The sequence below is a fragment of the Sciurus vulgaris genome (assembly GCF_902686455.1).
Source record: "Sciurus vulgaris genome assembly, chromosome: 4".
NCBI lineage: Eukaryota > Metazoa > Chordata > Mammalia > Rodentia > Sciuridae > Sciurus > Sciurus vulgaris.
In genome coordinates, this window is record NC_136464.1 from 17,499,479 (window position 1) to 17,525,465 (window position 25,987).

The 25,987-nt window shown below is 40.8% G+C and overlaps 1 protein-coding gene across 8 annotated transcripts in view; it reads right to left on the minus strand.

Moving 5' to 3' along the window:
• Nucleotides 1–25,987, minus strand: part of VTI1A (vesicle transport through interaction with t-SNAREs 1A) — a 349,120-nt gene that overhangs the window by 103,885 nt on the left and 219,248 nt on the right. The window contains exon 9 of one of the 8 annotated variants that reach the window (XM_079137532.1): nt 9,064–11,443. The exons of 6 other annotated variants lie outside the window; for them this stretch is intronic. In XM_079137532.1, coding sequence (XP_078993658.1) covers nt 11,278–11,443 — 166 coding nt within the window. In that variant the 3' untranslated portion in view covers nt 9,064–11,277. Of the gene's footprint in view, nt 1–9,063; nt 11,444–25,987 lie in introns of those variants that run through there. One more of the 8 variants, XM_079137535.1, reaches the window with a different exon arrangement.

Sequence of the window (25,987 nt, forward strand, 5' to 3'; positions counted from 1 at the left end):
TTAAAATACCAGAAGGTAGTTAGGCCCAGTGGTACATGCCTGTAATCCCAGCAATTCTGGAGGCTGGGGCAGGAGGATTGAAAGTTTGAGGCCATCCTCAGCAACTTAGTGAAACCCTTTCTCAAAATAAAAAATCAAAAGGAGTGGGGATGTATGTCTGTGGTAAAGCGCCTGTGGGTTCAGTCCCCAGTACAAAAGAAAAAAAGCCAAGCTAGGCATAGTGGCACATGCCTGTCATCCCAGAGGTCTGGGAGGCTGAGGCAGGAGGATCACAAGCTCAAAGTCAGCCTCAGCAATTTAGCAAGGCCCTAAGAAACTTAGCAAGACCATGTCTCAAAATAAAAAATGAAAAGGGCTGGGGATGTGACTCAGTGGTTAAGCACTCTTGGGTTCAATCCCTGGTACAAAAAAAAAAAAAAAAAAAAAAAAAGCCAGAAGGTGACCAAAAGTGACAGGACTATTCAGGACCACTGTGGCCTTTTCTCTTTATTGAAGGTGAGAGAAACTGATAATGCTTCTTACAATGTTTCTTAGAAATCTGATTAAGTCATGGACTGAAAACATTGATAATCTAATGAAACATAAATAGAAGCTCAGTCTGATTTTTAAAAAGACTTAATATGACTACATATGGTCACCTGTTGGCTGGCTGTGGGATGAGAACCAGCTGGTGTCAGGTGCCAGACAAGGAGAGTGGTGCTCTTAAGGTGGAAAGGCCCAACGAGCTGCAATCCCGGCCCTGAGGCTTGGTAACCGTGTGACTTTGAGCAAGTGATGAACATTTTTAAGCCTCGGTTTCCTCATTGGTGAAACAGTAATGCCTCCCCTATGGGTTTGTTCTGAGGGGTAAATGAAACGAAATGAGATCACGATCACATAGCACTTAGCATTCAGTGCTCTTAAAATAAATGGCACTTAAGATGACGCCAGTAATCAGGATAATGATGATTTAGAAATCAGATGCAATGTTCTTTAGTTCTGAAACCGAGAAGGAAAGTCCTGGCTTCTCAATTTCTAAAAGAGTTAAGTAATAAACAATAGCTTGGCAAGAGAATATTAGTACTCTAGGGGTGGGGGGGTCATCCAGCTGAACTGGGGGCCCAGCCTCAAACTAAGAGGTCCAGAATGGGATAGGTAGTGGGGGGTCACTCCGGGCAGTCTCCACAGACATGGAAACACATGAAGCTAGGATGGGGGTCTTAAGTCAGGAACTGTGGTCCCAGCAGGAATCTGGAGACGTGAAGTCAGTGAAGTGTGTCCCCTGCATTTTAGGGCTGGGTTTGGAGACCTTCCCACGTTTGCAGCAGCTTGTGCTACATGCAATTTTAAAGGTACTCAATATCTGCCAAGCCAAATTTAAAAACAACAACAGGAGAGCACATCCTGACAGTCTGAATCCATTAAATCTGCATATAGCACAATGAGATGTTATGTCATCAAAATCCCTTGAACCTGCACCAGTCTCCACGGGCAACAGAGGCAAGTCAGTTCACATGCTTGGGGGCCGGGGGGTGGGGAGTGAAATGCAAGTGGAAAATCGGGGTGGGCAAGTCTGTCCTGACGCATGATTTCCCTTCACAGGGCATGTGCTGCACGTAAGCAGAGCTGCTTTAGGAAGGGGATGCTTCTCTACTTGGTTTTGTGTCACTACCCCACGGAATTCAACCTATTCTTTTCCCTTTCGTCACCTTTGGGGTACACATTTAGCCAGATTTGTATAACCCGTGTGTGTGTGTGTGTGTGTGTGTGTGTGTGTGAGAGAGAGAGAGAGAGAGAGAACAAGTGATATCACTTAGCTGGATTTTATCATCTAGACCACACAGAGTCGCTGAGTGCTTCTGTGGGTGGAGCAGGGAAACCCACCCTCATGAAGATGAGCATTTCAGGAAGACGGGACTTTCGTAACTTCTGTTAGGAGTTTCTACTGCATGTACAGGCGAGGCCTACAACTCCTCTCTTTCCAGGTCCAGTAAGAGGACATGTGCAAGAGTAGATTTTAGGTAAATGTCTGGCCAGCCCAATATAATGTGACAGCGACAACTTTTCTAGCTGGAAGGGAGCTGTGAAGAATGAAGACACCAGGCGGGATGTACCTGAGACGACAGGGCAGCGTGTAGGCCGGGAACAGAAAAGCTGAGCGGGACGGGGAGATCTAGGGATCGTGACTAATGTGGTTGCTCATTCAGATCCGGGAGGGGCAGTGAGGGGCATGAATCTGTGCCACAGATGTGTCTTCTGGGCAGCTGCGAGGAGCCACCGAGCTAAGCTTGTACATGATTTTTACTTCCGGAGACTCTCAATGTGTCAGGTGTCTCAGCTGGAGAATGGACAGAGAATTGATTAGGATGAAGTGGGACGAGGATTAAAATAGAGAACCCCACAGAGGCAAGTGGGCTGCAGGAAAGGCTGAGAAGATGCCTGCTGCGTGGTTTCTCCCAAACTGTAGCCTCGATCTGGTTAGAGTTCATTTTCTGCTCTTGTCCCAGGAGACACAATCTGTGAGCCGTGGATCGCATAGTAGAAAATAAATGACTCTACCGGTAATCACTTGGTTGGCTTATTCTCCATGCTGTTCCCACGGGAGGCAAAGTGGTTCACATGAACACACACCCGCCACGCGTGGAGGGTCGCTGGTCTTGGACTTGGCAAGCTCTGGTTCTGGGGCTAGCTTTGTCATTACTCATTGGATGGCCAGAGAACAACCTTGAAACTCACCAGGCCTGGGACAGTGCATGTGGGAGCAATTTATCAGTAAGAATTTGCCCTTCAGATGCCAGGAGTGAGTATTGGTAATAGGAATGTTCTTTATTTAATGGATGAAACAAAACACAATAGCAAACACAACTAGGAATAAAAGATGAAGCTCATCCTACATTGACATGACTCCCAAACCTTAACAGTAGAAAGTTATTCTTTTAGTAGCAAAGCCATGATTGGGTTCAAAACAGTACATTTGTTAAACTGAAAATGCTCTAAATTGCTCCTTGGTAAGGGCTACTCTGCACAATCTGATCATTTGGGATTTCATCAAATTAATGTCACCCGATATGCCTTATAATTAGGATAAAATATTTGAAAAGTTTAAAAATGAAGCTATTCATTAACTCATTGATTTTTCTACAGATTGGGAGCCTGAATTTAAATGATACCCAAAAATATAACTAGGTGTGCTCAAAGACAGAAGAACGAGTTGTTAAGTCTTTAAATGGAATGCAGTAGTTTAAAATGCTATTACTATTCAGATTCTCTGAGAACATTAAAACTGCCCATTAAATAAAAATCTAATAATTGGCCCTACTGAGTTGTGACATTTTGTAACCTGTATAGAAATGCAGAAAATTGTGGAAGAAAAGTTCTTTTGAGGCAGAATTTGATTTGCAATGTAAAATTATCCCACAAGTCAAGGTTCTCATGCACATAACTACAAAAGAACAACAATGCAGTCTGACTGATGAAGCTGAGAAGCCTCTGGAAATCAGAGCTGAGGCCTGTGGCTCCAGACCCCTAAGGTAAGTCAGGTTACTGCTCTGGATAAAACCAGGCAATGTCATGAGCTCAGAGTAAACCCCAACTTGGAACTGGTCTCTTTTTGGACACTACTTAAAAATACAAACAAGTTAGATCATTCAAGCCCTTTGCCATTTACAAACTTACGTGTACTATTGCTAAGTGAACACAATTTAAAGGCATTAACCAGAAGACAATGAATGGTTTCAAATCAGAGGACTAAAGACTCTCAAGGGCCAATGTTTACCAAGCACCTTCCACGTGCATGTATCTCTGTCAAGGGCTAGACAAGATTTGGATATGAAAGGTGTGTTTCCTGTTGTCAAGCTTACTGTGTGTGGGGTGACTGAGACAGGCACTGATAAAACTAGGGTGAAAGGCATACTGGTATGTCCCCAGGAGCAGGACAGTCACAACAAAGTGGAGTCGCTCTTGTTGGATGATCTGGAAAACATGACCTCTCCTTCCTTTGGGATGTGGAAATGCAGTGGGTAGGACTGATGAGGAAGAGGCAGAGGTGGACGTCCAGGACCGGGGAATGGCATGAGTGAGATGAGAACAAGAAGCACTCTGGGGCCCAGAGTGGTGGGTGGCACATGCCTGTAATCCCAGCAGCTCTGGAGGCTGAGGCAGGAGGACGCAAGTTTAAAGCCAGCTTCAGCAACTTGGTGAGGCCCTAAGTAATTCAGCAAGACTCCCTGTCTCTAAATAAAATATTTAAAAAGAGAGTTGGGGATATTGCTCAGTGGTTAAGCACCTCTGGGTTCAATACCTGGTATCAAAAGAAAAGAAAAGAAAACAAAACAGAACGGTACTCTCGGGAAGTGGGAGGAGTTTAGTCTGGCTGGGAGGCAGGTAAGAGAGGGACCATGGCAGTGGAGAGAGAACTGAGAGCCAGCAGCGGCCTGCTCAATGTGTCGGGGACCCTTCTGTTAAAGTCAGACACGGTTAGGGACACTAGGTACTAGGTCAAAAACCTTCACACATTATCTATAAAAAACATAGGGCTTGAACATTCTATCCCTTTCCCCAGGTGTTTTCCTGAGATCAAACAACCAGATTTTAACAAAAGAGGAGACAAAGGCAGGAGGATCATGAGTTCAAAGCCAGCCTCAGCAAAAGCGAGGCACTAAGCAACTCAGTGAGACCCTGTCTCTAAATAAAATACAAAATAATAGGGATGGGATGTGGCTCAGTTGTCAAGTGCCTCTGACTAGTTCAATCCCCGGTACCATTAAAAAAAAAAAAAAAAAAAAGAGGAGACATGTATACACACAAAGAACCAATCGTGAGGAAGAAATGGTGACTAAAAGGAAATGAAGGAGAGAGCAGACAGGAAGTAAGAAGAAGGGTGATGGAGATGAAGAGAAGAGGCTGGAGAGAGGCCAGGAAGGGCATGTACAGAGGCCCTCTCACCACCCCGCCCAGGCTAAGCCCAGAGAAAACTTACTGTAGAGATCTGAGGGCCTGCAACCCATGGGTAGGAGACCACTGGCCACCATGGCGTGGCACGAACTTACTAGCCATGGATTTCTACCCGTACACCAAGAACAGCTCTGTTCAGTCCTCAGGAGAAGATAACTATTAAACGGAGACTTAATGTCAAGGGGAAATGTTCACTGCAAGCTGTCAAGTGATTCCACTTTTGTATACACGAGTAGCAGCATCTGTTGGTGTATTTGGTCAGCAGAAACTGGTTTCTGAATGTGGAAACACTGAACTCTGCCATATCAGGCAAAGATTTCCTCAATTCTTAGTGGGAGTATTGTGTAACTCTTTTCTGTCAAAAATGTGGCATATGCTTCAATTAGCATGCAGAACACATCCCTTTACAAATGTCTCTGATAAGAAGAATAACTAAAACAAAGAATCTTGTCAAAGATGTAGTTGGCACAGTATAAAACATTAAAGATGAGTGTTCCACTTTATCGCTTTTAGGAAACGGTCTTCTATGTGGAGAACGCAAAGGGCCTTACTTGAAAGAACCTAAGTATTAACATGAACATTCCCAAGCTTACATTAGCTCTTGTAATCAATGTAACTTTTTCACAGACCTGTTACTCCACGTATATAAATATGCCCAGTGTAAATCATGAATACTGTACATTGGAGCACAGTGGAGGCCAGGTTTTCAAAATGCAAACGTTGCTGGATTATTTTCTATTCAACAAACCCATAATAATATAAGTACCCTAGCCGGGTGTGTTGGCACATGCCTATAATGCCAGTGACCGGGGAGGCTGAGGCAGTAGGGTCTCAAGTTCAAAGGCAGCCTCAGCAACTTAGCAAGGCCCTCAGCAATTCGGCAAGACCCTGTCTCAAAATAAAAAAATAAAATAAAAAGGAGCTGGGGATGTGGTTCAGTGGTTAAGTGCCCCTGGATTCAATCCCTGGTACCAAACAAACAAAGAAACAAAACACCTCAGGCAGATTATATATTTTTTGTTAAAATATACCATATGCCAAGTTAGGACAATAACTTTAAAGATTTTATTCAAAGTAAGAGTAAATCACAGACAAGTTTCTAAAACTTAAAAACCATAAAAAGGTTTAGATCTTAGTATGTAAAATATGCGCAGGAAAAGATGGGAGAATACATGTGAAATTGTTAATGGTGGTTCAATGGGGGATGAGGCTTAAAAGGAGTTTCATTTTATTTTTTTATGCCTTTCTGAATTTTTAAGATATTCAATATAAATATGAAAGTCATAGTTTTAAAATGTTTAGTTTCTATTTTTAAATTATAAGTAGTTCAACTAACTCACCACAGTTTTGCATAGGAAACATGGAAATGTAACAACAATAAAGTCCTGTGAGGCTGACTTGAGCAAGAGGGAATGACAGAGGCGGCCAGCAGGGCCCTGGGCACGCGGGAGAGCTTCCGCTACTCTGAAGAAACGTGCCTGGCTGCTTATCTGTTTCCGGGCTGACAAAGAGGCTGAGTGTGGATGTTGCATGACAGGGAGGCGTGAGATTCAACATGCCTGAAGATGAAGGAAAGGGGGAGGGAAGGCAGGTTTCCCCGGCGCACACTGTCATAAGCACCCGAGGGGTCAGAGTGCGACGGGCCACGTATGTCAAGGTCAGAGCCACTCCTGAGCAACTGCATGAGAGAAGCCCCAACTAGAACTTTCCCCAGGACCAATGTGTGTGCATGTAGGGCTCAGAGTCCCCCATGTGAAATGCCTGGGACCTGAAGTGTTTCGGATTTCTAAGTTTATCAGATCTTGAAACATCTGCATAGACTCACTGGTTGAGCACCCTTAACCTGAAAATCCAAAATCCAAAATGTTCCAAAATCTGAAACCTTCTGAACATCATACTGGTGCTCAAGAAGTTTCAGATTTGATAACACAGTTGGATTTGAGTTTTCAGATTAGGGATTCAGCTCACCCTGTAGCTGTCTCTGTCCTACTTTCGAGATTGCTTTCTTTTCATCTAGTCTGTGTGGCAAAAAACAGAGACTGAAGAAGGTAAGACTTACTAAGAGCTCCACACCATCTGAAACAGGCATTAATGGCAACGCAGAACAGTTATTTAATTAGCACACATTGATTAACTTAACCCCATGTAACCACTGTCTTCTGCTACTGCTAATTTTGTTTTTGAAGTCAAATGAAATAAAGTAGCTGAAGAGTAATTAAATGTGTCCAGTCCCTTCATCCCTATGGCTATGATGACTGGGTTGCCCTCCACTGCTGAGGTTTTCTGAGAAGATGTGGGAAAGGCTTTGAAACAACTCAAAGGCATGTTCTCAGGAGGTGGTGACTTCACATTAAAAACTCTAATATGAATGGGCCTGTTAGCACTTTCTCTAACGATGCATGTGGGAGAAGAGTTGAATTTGTAATTGTTTTCAAATATTGGTAACAAAAATGACAATGTTCAACTGAAAAGCTTATTATGGAAACAAACCCAACTTTATATTTACAAAACCAGACCTAACACAAAAGGTACTAGATAGAAGTTTGTTCTTCGTTTGTTTATTCCAGTACTGGGGACTGAACCCAGGGGTGCGCTACTCACTGAGTTACACCCCTCACCCCTTTTTATTTTTTCTTATGAGACAGGGTCTTGCTAGCTGCTGCAGCTGGCCCAGAATCTGGGATCCTCCCGCCTCAACCTCCTGAGTTGCAGGGATTATAGGCAAGCGCTGCCGCTCCTGGCTGTAGGTACAAGATTGAAGCATATAAACTGCAGGTTAGTAGTAGGTTTGAAACTTAGACATACATGCACACACACAGAAAAACCCCAAACACAAAAAACTAAAAGTGAAAGATAGAAAACTTTTTAAAGGCAATGATTACAGACATGCCCACTGATGAACAGATGCCACGCAGCTATACCCTAGGTCACATCCTGCCTGTGTGACCTCTTCCTTCTCCTTAGCAACCTGTTGGTGGGTGGGCAGTTTTAGGGTTCTGGGAACATAATCTGAGAGTCACCACTTTATGCTTCCCTGAGGAATGCTGTGCAATGGCTCACTCCACAGAGCCTCTGGTTCCTTTTAGCAGCTTTGACAAACAAAACTGGAGAGCCAAGAGCTACGTTCCCAAGATTCTCTCAGAACCAGGTTCTGATGTGGCCGGGTCTGCCAAACAGGCCTGTGTAAAACTGGCAAGTGGATGATCAGTGTGAGGCAGCTGTGTGTGGGGAGGGCTGCAGTTGGTTCCTCTGGGACAGCTGGGCAGAGATTAGGGATCCAGGTCCCTGCATCATGGGCACCATGCGGGGTACGACTGAGGGCTCTCAGAAGTCTGATGCTGCTGTCACTCAGGACTGTGCAGCTCCTGGCCTCCCCAGAGAGTCTGCAAGCTGCACCGGTAAATCTCCTTCTGCTCATATGAGCTCAATGATTCTGTCCCCCTGAATCTAAGAACCCTGACCAATGCAGAATCTAAAACAGATCCTGGTTATGTCATTACCTCAGTTGACATATTTTCAACACCATCCCCATCTTTGTATCCCCACGGAACCCACCACTTCTGCCAGGTAGATACTGAATAAATGTTAATTAAATCACACTAGCACACTACTGTAACCACAGCAGTATGTTGTTCTAACTTTAACTTAATTCATACCTTAATACCTACTAGGTAGTGGGACAAGATCTAAATGATATAGGTAATAAACATCTCAATAAGCAAGGGGTTGAACTGCTGTAATTTTTGACTATGTTCATTTTCCTGGGTAAAGCAAGACATTAAAAAGAAGTCTCAATTTCTTATTTGGAGTAAAGGCAGAAACAAGTCAAAAGCTATCGTTTAATATATAATAGAAAGTACAGGAATGGAAATGATGCTTAACAGTGAATATGAATTTGACCTCTGTGGGATAATAGGCTTAAATTTCTATGTCTTGATAAAAAATAATATGGAAAAAGAAAAGAAAAATGGATCTTTTTAAAAAAATAATAAACCGTGATATACACATACAGACACATATACACATATATTTATATATAAGTAATTACATTGGAAGTAATCAAATAGATTTTACATGATATATATGATACAATTTAATACTCAGGTTATGTAATTTAATGCTTGGATTATATATAGTTATTAACAGATGATTTAGTATACATGTACTACACATTTATGTAACAGTCATAATATAGAATTATTTTTATAATATACATTGTAATATGTATAATCTAAGTATTTAGTTTCTCCTAATACAAGTTTTCTTAATTTAGAAAAGACTATTTAAGAGAAATTCTCTTTCTCCTGTTTTGTACACAACTTGTATTTCATTTTCTATAAGTGGTTAGACAAAGGGTCAGATGAAAACTTTAAATATTTAAACTGGTCAATGACAGTCAAGTAGCCAGGAGTTTCTTGGGTTTATTGTTAAATATGGATTGCCTTAGAGGTAACCTCAAGTACATGGCACAGCTTCCTAATGAGTTATTAGTTATGAAACTATGAAGTAATTCTGAATTTTAAATATGACTGAGGAACAGGCTGGGGTATAGCAAATTAAAAGTGCCATAATTATATAATATCATGCAATGTATTAGACTGTCACACTATGCATGTATCAAAAAATACATTAATAAAACTAACATATTAATAAAAATCTAAACCTGGCCCTTCAAGACTTCAACACTAATTGGAAAGAATTTTGACAGAACATCTTGAATAACTTTCATTATCAGTCTGGCAAGTTATTTTTTAGCTACCTAAATAACTTCTACACTCTGCAGTGCATTTATCAAAATCTAAAATCTGAAATATACCATCAGTGAGGATGAGTGAAGCAGCAATGTTCAAATACCACAACCTGAATTTGAATTTATTGGTGTGATGTAAATAACATGTATGCAGTGTTTCATTTTCCTGTATTTTGCCTTCATGTTGTCCACCTAAAATATATCACAGACTTACAATTACATATGCATTTAATTGTATAATATCATGCATTATCTGCTGAATTTTAAGACTGCACAATCTGATCATGTTAAAACCTCTTCCCAAGATGTGATGGTTTAATGGATTTCATTTCTGAAGAAAACACTTCTCAACATATATCAAGGGCAGATCAAGCTCACAATGAAAACACACGCACCGAGTAGCAGACATTATTGGTGAAAAGGATAAAAGGCATCATTTTGCCTGTAAGATCTTACTTTTGTAACCAACACAGATTTATCCATTCTTTCGTCATTGTTATTAGGATTAAAGACACTGATTTAGAAAAAGAAAAACCCAAATCACCATTAGGTTTAAAACAGGAAGTGTTTAGTCCAACGGGAAACCTGGAATTGTGAAGCAGGCACCATGGAAAGCTGGGTGACACATTAATGCCTCTAACAATTCCTGGTTTTGATACTGGACTTGGTTCTATTAAAATTCTCCCCTTGTGAAATGTCTGGTACCTATCTCTTTTTCACAGATGGCCACAGCACCATGTTTGTTGATGGCTATTATTTTGCAAATTCCAAGGCTTTAACTTTCACCAAAATGGAAGGCTTGCTCAATAAACAAACAACTTGCTCCAGGTCATAAAGTTAAATACTAGAAAGGCAGGAAGATACTACAGCCCGAGGTGGACTGCCCCACCTCTGTCCCCACCCCAATTTCCCTGGACACAGAGGTCTTTGCTTCCTGGTTCTTTTAGCTGGGGTTTCGACAGACAGACCTCATATGCTCCCCTTTCCTTTTCCTTCTGAAATGAAAACTTTCACACGATAAACTCATGAACATGCTACAACATTATAAATTAAGTTTATGAATGATGTCCTTCACTTATTGCCCCTTTCTCTCATACAGTGATATTTGTAACTCACTAGCTGTAGGATTTCCAAAGCTGAGTGATTTGTAATGTAATACTTCTAGAATCTCTTGAGTAATTTCAGCATTAGTTACTAATAAAAGTTGGCTCTCTGCATTGCTTAACCTTGGGAACATGAACCTTTAAGACTTAGAGATCAAATACCAACATTCCCCTGGGACTGCTGTGCACATCTGCATTTCTGGATGTAGGATTTTTTTGTTCCTAATCAAGTATAATCTCACTTCATAACTTCTGCTTTTGGCTCAGTGCTACCTAGATTTCCAGGCAAGCAAAGAAATGAAGGCTGAGGATTTTGTGCTTAGAGGTTTGGAAATTTGGCAAATACTATATTAAAATATAACTATTTGATCTTGAACCTCATCATGGTGAAATTCAACTAAAAATACAAAGAAACCAAAGTGAGGCTTTATACATTCCAAGTCTGCACCCGCATTTTAATGTTGCCAGGTATTTGTACTAATAATTCTGTTTTTAGGGCAGAACAGACTGAAGAGCCCCCAAATTTTCCCCTGGGATCTTCCAACCATTTGAAGTAATCACTAATTCCCACTTACATTCACCAGTCCAGCAGCCAAGGGTTGCTATTCCTGGCTCATCTCGTTCTGTGATTAAATGGTCTGACCACTGGTCTCTGCATCTGGGTCCAAACCAACACAACATGGAAAGTTAGTTGAAGGATTTTAGTTGCCTTTAAGTTTTCTTTAAAGACAGCTATGAAGGTAGCTTGAGTTATTAATATACAATTATGAAAAAGGCTATTCAGACTCACCAAATGGATATCATGCTTTATACAGTTTGCTCAATTTTGACCTGTTAGGGTCCAGTCAATGAGGTAGAATTTATTTTCAAATAACTTAATTTAGCATTCACCAAGACTCTTGGGAAACTTATAGCCACAGAACAGAAGTGATTTTTATATTCACTTAATTGTGAGCACAAGTTATCTATAAAATAAAATTTCCATGAAGATGTAGCCGGGCAGTACAATTTATGGCCTTGCATTCCGCCCAGGCAGTGGTGCTGACTAAACCTGGGCTTAATATAGAAATGTGCTTATATCATATTTAAACTCTTACTTCCTCTTACATTTATTCACTTTAAAATGTTGAGAAAAATCACAAAGTATCAAAACCATGAATGATTAGGGAAAGGATATCCTTCATCCCAAACTGCCTCATCCAATAGCTGTGGTTTGCCTATGAACTCATTTATTGTTGTTGGTTGGGAGCCAACATGAGTAATGGTTAAAGTATGGCTTTTATTTAGAATCAGGCTTGCATTCAAATTCTAGTTCTGCTGTTTATTACTTCTTCGACTCAGAGTGAGTTTATTGTGTTTTTAGGCCTTAGTTTCCTCACCTGTCAGGCAGGATGTTGCGAAGATTAAGAGGAATGATTTAGTGTAAGGTGCCTAGTACATTCATAGGCCTCAAAGGATGGGAGCTGCTTTCCATGTGTGAGTATCTTTCCTCCTCTGTAAGCTCTTGGATGGGAAGGAATACTTCTGATACTCCCAGTACACAGGACAGCCTTGCAACAGGGCAGGGAAAACAGTTTTAGATGCCAGAGGACACGTGTTCAACATCCAGCCCCACTACCTTCTAGCTATGAGATTTTTGACAGAGTTCTTAGATATCTGGGTTTTAGTTTGCCTGTCCATAAAATGGGTAATAATGTTTTACTTCCCAGTGTTCCAACAGGTATCAAAAAGATAAGCCTGGTGGGGTGTCACACACCTATCCCAGCAACTTGGGAGGCTGAGGCGGAAGGATTGAAAATCTGAGGCCACCCTGGCAGCTTAGTGAGACCTTTTCTCTAAATAAATAAATAAATAAATAAATAAATAGTACTGGGGATGTAGTTTAGTGGCAAAGCACCCCTGGGTTCAATTCTCAGTACCAAAACATACCCACACACCAACTCTCTCCCACATTATGTGTGTGTGTGTGTGTGTGTGTGTGTGTGTGTGTACATATACTTATATAATATTTTGTAAACCATGAAGTGCTGTTCAGATTTAGTTTACAGTCACCATTTTATTCTACTTAAGAGCTAGTAGTTTGCTCTCTGCCATGTGAGGGTACAATAAGACAGCTAGCTGTAAACTAGGAGGTGGATCCTCACTAGAAACTGGACCTACCAGCACCTTAATCTTGAACTTTCCAACCTTTAGAACTATGAGAAATAAGTATCTGTTATTTGGAGCGACCCCGTCTAGGGTACTCTGTGACAGCGGCCTCTGATGGCCGTCTAGGAAGTCAGAAATAGGAGATATTCACCTGGCCTGAGTGGCGGCAGCTATCATCTGTGCTGAAACTGCCAAAGAAGACAGTAGAGAAATGTTAAACCCTCATTCTACCTCTGGTCGAGAGCAGGACTTCAGAGCTTGACAGTATGGGAACATACAAGTGGACTGGCAGGGTGGAATCCAACACTTTGTGACATGACACCCCATCTGCTAAAATACCTAAGCAGGCCACAACTCGGTGCAGTGGACACACAAGCCCATGGCCATGACCACCTCCTTGAGGGTTCTCTTAGATGGATTCAAGAAACCCACGTATGCACACCACCTACCAGAAAGAGCTGGGACTTTCTTAGGCACCTATCTCTGAATGCCACTAACCAGTGAACCTCTAGAAAATGAAACCCAAGACAATACTCTGCCTGTGTGCACAGAGTGCACAAAGAGTGTCAAAGCATGTGTTCCAGCACGTGTGAACAAAGAGCATAAAGATGTGTGAGGCGGTGTTAAAACATCAGTTGGGACATGTGTTTAACCATGTGTGAGTGGAGGGTGCTAAGCCATGTGGTAAAGCAAGTGTTAGAGCATATTCCATTACAAATGTTTCTCATTTGGGAGCTTAAATTATTTTCTGCCTAATCCAGTGTTGCTAAGCAATAGCTCTGTGTTGTCCTAGCTCCACACAATAAGTTAAAAAACTTAACAAAAAAACTGAAACTCGAATTATTTTTTCCTATCTTGATTTGACCATAAAGAATTTACATCTAGAGTTTTCCATAGTGTTATGCTTGGAAAAGCACAAACTAGGGTAATGCTCCACACACAAGAGTGTATCAGAGACGGGGCAAACCACCGTCATCAGCATGGTGAGACAACATGTAGTGTCTGGACGACGTGGTGACACACTGCCTCATCTCAAGGTTGACAGTGCACCAAGTCAGGGCCCCTTGGCCACAGCTCGGATTCTGCTTTCTGTGTTCAATTTTAAAATATGCATATCACTGCTCTAGAGAACAGGAATTCTAACAGTTCTTACTGATAGTAAAATGTGACAGAGACTGGTTTTAAGGTATAGCTGACGTTATTTGCTAAATATTTTAACTTATGAATCTATATTGCTATTGGAAGCTTCCATTCCAGAGCAAATGAATCCTCTTAGTTTAAAATATAACTATACAACTTCAGATATCACTTAAAACAATGAAAGTAGACAAAAATCAGAATGTGCTGTTGATGCACTTCTACAGGGTGAAGAAAAGAATATAAGTTAAATATGCATATGCTAATATAGAGAAAAATATTCAGGTAGTGTTTTTTTTTTTTCTTGCTATGAAAAAAACAAAAGAAAAGCAAAAGATCTACAAATCTGTATTTAAATTTCATTTCTCATGCACAACTAAGATGGCATTTCCTGCTTCACTAGAATAATTTGTGTATAAATACTGTTTAATTATACCTAGGAAAATACTTTTTATTAAAAAACTGATATGACCACTGGAATAAAAATATTGCCTTCTCAACCACCTTTTGCCTTGAGATCTTGGGATATGTTAGTGAACACCGGCAAGAGAGAAACACACAATTAAAGCTGGTGTCTTCTGCCAGCACCCTCGCAGCAGAGGTCACAGGATTTTTGAATACTTATCTCTTTCTGTTCACTTGTGTCACTTAATGATTTGTTCTTGCGCTTCAGTACATACTCCAGAAAATACAATTCCTCAGCAGATAAAGCACGGCTCCTGGCTGCTGTGACCTGACTCTGCTTAAGCAAATCCGGAGTGCACACTGACAAAGTGGTGATTGTTATTGTTGTTTCTTGAAGCCTCAGTGCAAATGAAGAAAACCAAGAAAAGAGAATCCGACCAAGGGAATAATAAAGGGAAACTGCTCAGGGCCTGTGCTACAAAAATTAGAAAACTTCCCATAGTAAAAACTATGAGGATAACAGTGTGTCTGAGTCCTCAGGTCCAGCAAGAACTCTTGGTTGGGTGAGGTTACCAGAAGACCAGGAGTCTTGAGTGGAACAAGCATGCACACGCACCCCATATTAGGGAGAACAGAAGACAAATGGCCCTGATGGAGACACAGACTTTGAGATAATACATCTGAATTTCCCTCGATGTGCCTATTTGACTATATATAATCATTTCCCTTAATTACATTTCTCTCTGGACATGGCATACTCAGTAAACAAAACGTACCAGAGGCCTGGAAATGGCTCTTTCTGTAGAAATGCCTCCTGAGAGCATGTTGTACAACGTTATGTAAAGTAACATGGTACTTAGCGAATCTTGCATAACAATTTGCACTTCCAGTCGAACTTTGCAGAGTGTAGCAAAAATGGTTAGAAACATAATTTTGGCCTCTTCTGCTTTCCATTTGAAGTAACCATTTTTTACCTCACCGGATGGGGTCAGTGAAAGGGTTCCAGAGTGAGTAGGTTTTCCCAGTTTCAGGACCATGGGGGCTTTGCTCCAGGGCTGCTGGGTGAGGGGTGATCTGAAAGCAGCTTGCCAGTGAGCATACTGCGGACCCCCACAGTGCAACCCCTGCCTTGAGCTTTGTGTCTTTCTTGGAATGATCCTGCCAAAGACTCCAGGGTCAGAAGGAACTGTACATAATAAACAGGCACCATATTTGCAAGTGGGGACGTTTAAAGCAAGCTGGAAAACTTGCATCAGTTGACCGTCCCAAATGGAAACTAGGCAACGGCCTTTGGAAGTTGGCACTGCTTCCCTTTTCATGAACAAAAGCACCACAGCAATTATGTGAAAAAGTAAAATCAGTGCAAAGAAACAATTCCTTTTATCTCTTTCACCTAAACACTGAAAAAAGTGTCATTTAAAGGCTCAAGTCAATTAGATGCTTCTTATGTATTTAAACATGTCTTTTTTCTTCTGCTGGGCATGGTTTCTTACTAAGCTTACAAAATTAATCAACACCAAAATAAAAAAAATACAGAACTCTTAAAATGTTTTATGTAATTAAATGCAAACGCTTCAATATGAAATGAAAACTGTAAACACCATGCAGAAAAAGTTCAAGGTAAGTTCTATGTTAAGAGACATTGTTCTCTAAATTTGAACTTTTCATTCCTCAAAATCCATGAAAAGACAGACCTCGGAAAAATTTCATGTGCTACATTTCCTATATAATTTAAAGGGAATTCAGGAAGTAGAAAATGAGTTTTTAACTTTTACTCAACTGAGTTACTCTGGAATGTTTGCTTCTTTCTTCTTTCTGTGGTACTGGGATTGAACACAGGGCCCTGCGCATGCTAGACAAGGGCTGTCCCACTGAGCTTCCTACCCCGCCCACCTCTGAAACCTTTGCTTTCTGAAAGATTTCTGAATTTCTGACCAAAAATTTTTTATTTTTTAAGATTGAATCATCAAATTTTCTTTTAAGAAGGTTAGAAGTAAAAATTTATTCAAAATAATGAGAATAACTGCCATTTTCAGATATTAGAAAATTTTCTCTTAAATATGCTTCTTGCTAGGCCTTTACTAAAATGCATAGAATTGGGTTGGCAAGATTATGTAAATCAAAGTCAGTGGGTCACTGCTCTTTTGTTCATTAGCCTACCCATCCACCCATCTACCCACCCATCCACCCATCCATCCATCCATCCATCCATCCATCCATTCATGAATGATTCATATACTTCCTGCATGTCCATTATGTCCCAGGGACTAGCAGGCACAGGAGATCCAAAGCAGAGTAAGTTTCAGTTTCTGGTCTTTGTATTTTACATTGTGAAGGTGATTTAAGTTTTGGATAAGGTAAACTTTTATTATTTTATTTTGTTTTTTTCAGTATTGGGGATTGAACCCAGGGCCTTGCGTGTGCCAGGCAAGAGCTCTACCACTGTATTATACACCTAGCCCTTATTTAAAAAAAACTGTTGATATTTTTAAATCATTCAACTCCCCACCCCCACATACTGGGGAATTAAATGAAAGAGTTCTGTTGTATAATAAAAAGTTTCAAGAGGTAGAAAATAGGTCTCACTTCACTTATATTTTGGTATTTATTTATGTTTTGATTCCATGTTTTTGTACTTAAGAGTTTATCAGAGGTTAGGAATCAAAGTGAGAGAAAACAGCAAATATTTGTATTTGCTAATGGTATTTTGCTTGTGCTCATGAGGGAGGTATTCACTCATCAAACATTTATTGGATGCATATTCTGCACCAGGCTCACTGACAGGGTGATGCAGAGATGAAAGCCAGTCCCTGCCCTCCAGGGTCTCACTGTCTAGTGGGGAGATGGGCAAGGAACCCGACAAGGACAACACAGCCATGATTCCCACCGTGCTGTGTGCAGCCACTGGAGTGACAAGAGCTGATTTCAGGCAGCATGTAGATGGTTACTTTTTATTTTAAATATTCATTAATACTTTAAACAGTTTATTTCAGATACTAGTTATGTATTTATTTCAATGTATGAAAAAATGCTCAGCTAGTACATTAAAACCACAATTTCTTGGTATTATGTGTGATTAAAACTAAAGAAGATACTTAGATATATAAAGAAAGTGTGTCTGTTTTAAGAAAAAGGACAATGTTAGTGTTATGCAGAGATGGCCAAAAAAAATTTTTTTTTAAGTTGTTCTCCACAAATCAATGAAGCTTGGGAAATAAGGCAGGCCAATGAAGTAGCCAAAAGGGACGCCATGTTACAGAGGCTGGGGACTTGGCTGTGTGTCCCGAGGTCAGCACTTCACATGGGAGGGGACGGAAGGCACTAACGTGGCCTGGGGGCCTCAGAGGGTTTCTGAGGAGAGTAAAGGAGAAGTGTGCTCCATTAGGACCCTTCACAGGCAGAACTCACTGTTCAGTCTCAGGTTGGGCTGAACCTCAGAAATAATCTGCAACACTGTCCACACCCCAGGGTGCTGAGTTTGTGACCCAAGTAGCCTAATGGAACTAAGCTCTTCAGAGGTGTTCAGCTAACATTTAAAAGACTAATGAAAAGCCATATTCCAGAGGCAGCTAAGATTGTGGCTGTCTTCATCTTATTAATTAGCTACTCTTAATTAGCATATCTAATAATGATTAATTAAGACATTAGAAATGGTATTGGAACCATGTGGACTGGCTGGAAGCAGTGTCCTCAGCCCTCCCACAGCCTGTGCGGCAGGGGACAGAATCTCAACCACCTCGGTCTCCCTGGAACGGTATCCTTGACTCCAGGGTCCATAGAATTTTATCACTAGCTGTGACTGGAAAGTTAGCTGACTCTTGTTGCTAGAACACTCTCACATCAGCCTCAAGTAAGTCTTTCACACAAGTTGCTGTCAATACACTCACCCATCAGGAAGGAGGACAGGGACGCCACTGTGCCTATGGGACAAGCTGGTGACTGTTCTCAGGCCTGCTTACTCACACACAGTCTATGCATGGCAGAATTCAGACCAAGATTTGCCTTCATTTTGACACATTTCTTGGGAAGCAGGCACAGCCCTCAACTACCTCCAACTCATCTGTCTCCAACTGCCTACCAGGAAGAACCTAACAATTGTGAAAAATCAAATTTGTTCGAGTCAGAGCTTGGCTACCCTGGCCCTTCAGAGAGGTTAAGCAGTTTGTCCAAAGTCACACAGGCGGGTTTAAGTGAGTTTAGAATTTATCTCTTCCCTGTCCATGAATGGTTGTTGACCAGGGATGCTCATTCCAATTATCTAAGGAACTAGTAAATAATGCACACGTGCACATGCAGCCCGGAAGACTCTGATTTCATAGGAAAGCTGGAGTAGAAGCACAGGGATGAATGTTTTCTATAAATTTACACAGGTGATTCTGATGAGTGTGCACTCACACAAATATGGAGGATCACCAGGCATGGATGCTGGCACGTCCCCTCCAGTGCATATTTTCCATGGGCTCAACCTTCTCATAGGTGTCTGACATGTTCTATGTTATTTCATTTTTAAGAACGAATTATTGAATAAAGTGTCCCTAGGATTTTAAGATGAAGAAGCAGATGCACAGAGAACCCCAACATAACGTACAAATGGCAAGAGAATGAAACTCCAGCCTAAATCTTCCTGTACCCACAGACCTGCTCTTAATCATGATAACCTGCTCCACACAAGGAGCCAGAAAGTTGCTCGGAAGAATTTCTGTGGCTGAGGCCACAACCTACAGGTGACAGGTGGAAAACACAAACCAGCAAAGTGGATCAAATAGAAACTGGGATGAGTTAGAGACCAGATGCCCCTTTAAAGGTTTCTGAATTGTTGGCAGCTATTTGGAAGACTTCAAGAGCAACTGTGCAGATCAACTGAGATGCTTAGAGAAATGCAAAATGGTTCTTCCATTTTGGAAACCACTTGGAATGTTCTTATAAAATTAAACATATACTTACCATATGATGCAGCAATCTTATTCCGAGATATTTACAAAGGAAATGAAAACCCATGTCCACAAAAAGACATGCATACAAATGTTCACACCAGCATTATTTATAGAGGTCCCAAACGGGAAGCAATCTATATAAGCCTCATTGGGAGAAAGATGGATAAGCCAATTGCAGTACACCTTGACTTTGGAATATTACTCAGCAATTAAAAGGGATGAAATACTAACGTATGCAACAACATGAATGAATTTTAAAAGCTCTTAGGTAAGTGAAAGAAGTCACACACAAAAGGCTACTTTCAGATTCCATTTACATGAAACTCTAGAAAAGGTAAAACTTTATGGAGTAAGAAACAGATCCGGGGTTGCCTGGAGTGGGTGGGGGAGTGCAAAGGAACTGGTGAAAACTTTTTAGAGTGAGGTAACTGTTTCAAATCTTGATGTGTCACGGTGATTACACCACTGTATACAATTACCAACATTCTTCTAACTGTACCCTTAAATCGAGTGAATTTTATTGCATGTAAATAATACTTTGAAGAACAAAACAAAACTACAGAGATCCCTAAGATAAAAAATTCTGCAGGTTGCTTATGGCCCACAGACTTCCAGTTTTCAACCTCTGGTCTCAGTAGAGAGATTCTATGAAGAAATAAACAGGACATCATCCCTCCTCCCCAGCCCTCTTCCAGGGCTGGGCCTAGAGAATGGAAGCTCGTGCTTCTCACCCTCTTCCAGCTCTGTCTCCTCAGCCATCAGATGCAAAACGCTCCCATGCTGCCCCCTGGCTGCCCAGCGTCCCTTGCCACACACCCTCTTTCTGGATCACCTCCAAAACCACTGCTCCCTCCAGTCTCCCCAACCCCCTCCCCTCAGGAGCAGCACTGCTCCACTCCGCTGCCCCACCAGGTGAGGTGCCAGCACTTTGACCTGGTCAACACGTGACCAACTAGGTGCTGACATCTGGAAAGACCTGCCTGAGCCTCAGCCCAAGTTCAGTCATGACCTTCCAACCACTTAGGGAGTACTTTGGGGAAAAGTGGCTATTTCTGGAACCTACCGTAGATATCCCTCCCTCAGAGTGACTTTCCTGCTTTGTTTACACATGTATTTCATCATCAATAGTATCATCAAAAAAACCTTAGAATTAATATGTGCTGGTGGTCTGAATGGAGAGTATGGAACAGTCCAAATAAATCCCGGAACCTGGTTGTCGAAGCTCAGAGTGTGCTGGGGTCTTAGGCTGAGGAGCATGCTACAGGTGGTCCTACGATTTCCTGAAAAACGAACGCTATGCACACACCGTTGGGCTTGCCTGAGACTCTATAAATTAGTTGTAATAACTTGATTAAAAAAAAGGCAACTAACTGTAATATCAAATCATTGATAGCAGTGCAAGCTTTAATGAATGTTAAGTTAAAAAGAAAAAGGCAGAATGTAAAATTGTGTTTACGCTACATTGAAAGCCACATAAAGAAAACTGTCAATATGTGAATTAAAATAAAAAGGAAAAGATAATTGCAGGTTCATTGAGTAACAGTGTTAAGGTTTTTTTTTCCCCTTTTCTTTAATAAAACATTTCCTGTACATTACTATTTGTGTAATAAAAATCAGGAGAAGAAAAAGAAATCCCATCATGAGCCAGGATGCTGTGCAAACAGGCCCCCCACCAGCTACCCTGAGCCCTTGCTTCCTGGACTAGGGTGCCTGCCAGCTACACCCAAGGATTTCACACACCCTTTCTTTAGTCATGCTGATGGAGAAGCCCCTTCTTCCTCCAAGGCTGCCTGTGTCTCCATTTGCAAATGGGAAATAAGAAGTCAGAGAAACTGATGGAGAAAGCAGGTGTGCCCAGAGAAACAGTTCCAAGGCCAGGGATGACTTTCATTCTGAATATTTTAAAAAAAGCGGTATCTTGACAAGACATATGGTTAATGCATTTTCCCCCAAAGCAAAATTGGGTTAAAAATCTCAAGTCCTATTAAAGAAAAATAACTGTTAAAAAAAAAAAAAAAAAAAAAAGTCGTAGCATGTCCAGGCTAGTTTCATCCAGGTGGAAAAGCTGGGTTTGACGTCAGTCCATTGGGCTCTCAAATGTGCACACTCCCACAATTCTGTGTTACGTGCCCTGGCTCCCCTTTCCCCCCACACGTTAACCTAATGTCAGCAAGCAATCTGACTGTGCTATGCTCAGCAGAGCTGAGCCAACAGGTGACAGTGGTGCCCAAGCAGTGTCTTCAGAGACAGTGAAACTGTCAAGAGAACAGGCATTTTGGGCATTGGCTCAAAGCTGGAGATAATCCCCCTTTTTATTGGAGGTCTAGTCTGCCTGCAGGCACACCTTGCAATGTCCTTCAGAATTCCTAGAAAGACACTCAGACACCACGGAAGGGCAGGTGAGGACTGGTGAAAGAAAGTTATCAATGGCCTACGTGAAAACTACAAAAGAACTCGGTCCTTTACCAAGGTTCTTCCTGCCCAGAGCACATAGCGTAAGTTCAATAGAGAAAAATGACAGTGGAAAAAAAGTGGAACCTATATTTTCGGCCACTTTCATTAGGTAAGCGTTCATCCTCCCCGTGGAGGATAGAGATGGGAAGGGGATGCAGTGGGGCACAATGGCAAGCGTGCCATGAGGCAACCCACTTTAACAAGGGAGCATCTGAGAATAAAGAGCAAAAGTCAGAGAGCCGACGGCCAGTTCATCTGAAGACTGCCAGCTCTGCCTTGCAACATGGGATCTCCCTTCCTGGGTCAAGCTGTTCCCTGGAATCCCTACTGACCCCACCCAGGCAAACCCACAAAACCAAGCTTCCCAACTTTGGAAACTGTGCACTGAGGTTTCTGATCAGCATTCATCCTTAATTAGCAATTTTCCCAACTCGCTCTCTGATTAGGATGTGAATTTCCTGAAGGCCAGGGTACCTCCATCCCTACGCAGCCAGCCAAGTGCCTCACATATATTTGTGGAATGAATTACTAATTTCCTAATAAATGCTTCCCAGGATAAGAGCATTAATAGGAGGAAATCAGTTCCTGTAGGTGAGTCACTTTTATTGTTGGAGGTTAGGCTTTTTCCCACAAGGAGCGGAGAAGGGAAACGAAGCATACAGAAACGCATGGGGGTGCCTGGCCTGCAGGAGAGGGGCCTGGGTGAGGCTGTTGGGCTGTGAACAGGGCAGCCATGCTTCATCTTCAAGATGCAACCATACACTCCATCGACGAATACAGATGCTGCGGTCGACTCTACCAGGCAGTATTTGGAATGGCCCCCTAAATCCTGCCTCACTATTTAACTTAGAGGGACACTTAAATCTCAAAGAAGACTCATCTAAAGAAACTGGCACATGGGATTTCATTGTCCCTAAGGCTTCCAGGCCTTGTGTCAGTAAACCATCAATAATTAAATAGCAACAGTTATAACAAGACCACCCAGGTATACAGGCCCAAGGGTTGAGCTATAGAAATGGTTTGTATGGCCCCCTTATCATGGGCACTTTAAAAGATCACCCACAGTCTCTAGTTTAAAATGGTGTCTGGTCCACAGCTCTTGATGCTATTTTTATCAAAGTGCCCATTAAATTTGAATGAAAAAATAGAAGATGATGAAAACTGATGCCACCAAAACTTATGTCACAAATTGCTACAGGCAGGAAGGATTTCCTACTACCACAAAAAATAAACTGGGTTAAAAAGTGCAGATCATCATGCACCTCCCACAAAGTCATCTACAGAATTAAAAACTGCAGTTTGTAATAACCCAAAATTAACAAGCTTGCTTTCTCATAAGCTGATACTGCAATCTAGGAGGTACTTGGACGGCTGTGTTCATTCCTTTTTCTTCACACTCTTCAACTTGTTTCTTTTGTATACTGCAGTAAGAAATTGAAGTTCCCAGTTAAATAATAAATCAATATTGGGTGGCTATTGGGTAGTATAACAAGATGCACTGAAGCCTGTTTGTATATGGTAGTGGTGGAGATGTGAAGGAGGTGACAGTTGTGTACATAAAAGTTGGACATTTTTGGTGCTAAAGTGAAGTATTAGAAAAAGGAAAAAGTCTCATTTCATTCTAGTAAAGTCAGTCTACAGACAAAGAGAATTGGGATAGAGCTTGACATGAAAAACTGACATCTATATGCAGAGCCAAGAAGAGGTTTTGAAAAGTACCCAACTTAAAACACCATGAGGATGATGGAAAAAAGATACTATATAGGAAGAGAAAGAAAACAACACACTGATGATTCTGGGGAAGCATGTTCTGAAAACTATGTACTAAAGAAACCAAAAAATATTTTTAAAAATTGTTCGACACCCTCAATAAGAGAAAAACCTTAAAAAGTGAGGGTCGAAAATTGGTAAGACAAGAATCTGAGAGACTTAAAAGAAGATAGAGATGTAAGAGATGAAGCAATGGGTTCAGGGAAACCAGTAATGCAACAGCAGACTTAATTTTCAAGTGACTAGTGATAACGAATAGGAACAATGCTGCAAAGAATGGAATCGATGCTGGGAATAAAATGAAAAGAAAAAAAAGATTCAAAAATATGACACGTGTAGATTATTTTATAAAAGAGAAGTCTGATGTGAGACTCATAAATGTTCCAGAAAACAAAAAATTCAAAACTGAAAAAATAATCTAAGACATGATGAAAGAAAACTCTGAGTGGTAGAAGGAAGACCTGAATTTAAAGATTTAAAGTTTCTGTGATCCATGCAAAATGAGGGAAAGACTGTCATATTTAGAAGCAGCCTGACAGACTGTTCAATTTCAAAGATTCATACCACCCAAACTAAATAAACAAAACCTAAAAACCCTTCACTAGAGTATTATAAATTAGTCTATCTTCCTGCTACTCTGACACACTAAAGGCCAGAAGACAATAGCTCAATATCTATAGATTCCTAAGAAATGGAGGATCTGAAGTATTATACCCAGCTCAAATACATATATATATATATATAAAATATTATATATACACACATACATATCTATCCCATATACGCAATTGGTGGCAATTCTTACATGTGAATCAGACTACATACACATTCTATATCTTTCTTGAAAAAGTCCCTTGAAGATACATCCAAGATGACTATACTCTTGGAAAGTTAAGAACTTAAGAACTGGAAGTCATAAATGAGTAGCAACTGTGATCATCAAAGATGACACACTGAGAAAATAATATAATCTATGAATGAAGATATATATATATAGCATCAATGTATAGCTGTAAGCTAGAAAAAAAATGTTTTACACAGAGTAAATATTTCTATGGGGGGATTTTAAATAACTGTTGTAAATAATGATTACAAAAATTTTTGATAGTGTGGGAAAATGCTTTCCATATAATCTTAATGCAAATAGCAGACTGTAAGATGGCATACAATGTTTATAAATACAATACATAGAAAAATGCTGGAATGAAATATGCTTAAACTGTGTTACTACCTTTAGCAGATGTGATTTTGAATAATTTTCTCCCTAGTTTTGTTTATAAATTTGTTTTATAAAACAAATATGACTTTAAAAAGAATCTTTCCAAATAAAACATGTTAGTCATATGTTCGATATGATGCTGCTGCAGAAAAAGAAATCTTTCTGATGTCAGCACTTTCTACCCAGTTTCCTAAAGACCACTCCAGTGACTTTTATGTTCCAATGAATTACCATTATTACAACTTCAGATAAGCCCCTTGAGGGCAGGACCTTTCTCTGTCTTACACACTATGACAGCACTAGCCCACTATTTGGGAAGTTGCAAGAAATACTTGGTGAGTGGACAATGAATAACAGAGGATAAGACCATCCCATTTTATAGGTACATTGTTTGTTAAAACAATCTATTGCATTTGTCTAATTTTCATAGCATCTCCAATGTCAAAAACTATAAGGATGCTGCGATTCAAGAATTCTCATCACTCATCATAAATTGCATGTTTCATGGAAATTCAGCCAGAGCCAAAACCTGGTGCCATGTTTCTATTTCTCTTTTTCCATTTCAAAAGAAAAAGCTGTAGTTAATTCTAATTTTCCTGCGGGCAGAGGGAAGGGGAACTTTTTATGTGTGTGAAAGAATGGCACACCCCCCAGCCATCTGAGGACAGTTCCTCCCAGGAACACCTGTTTGCTCCAACTGAAGCCTGTCCAAATTGAGTCCCGGGGATCAGGAGCATGCTCTTCAAATGTCCCACTATTCTACAATATTTATTCCCCACCTGTCTGATGGCTGTGATAGCTTGGGAATGCTCCAGCCAGGGAAAGCTGTTTCTTGGCCCTGACACGCCAGAGCTAACAGCAGCTAAGGTTCACCCAGAATCAGGTCTGGGTCCAGTTGCCCTGGCATTTAAAAATGCCTCTTCTTTTCATAGTCTACCAGATCTTGCAAAAATGCTTTAGGAGGGAAAGCTAAGTAAATTTTCAGCTTCACATTATATGTTATAAAGAACCAAGTTATTTTCACTCTTTGTTTCTTAAAGCTAATTTACCAGTTTTTCACTCATATTTAATATTCGAAATTCCAGTCATATTAAGTAGTTGCCTGACACTAAATATAAAAGATTGGTAAACTAAT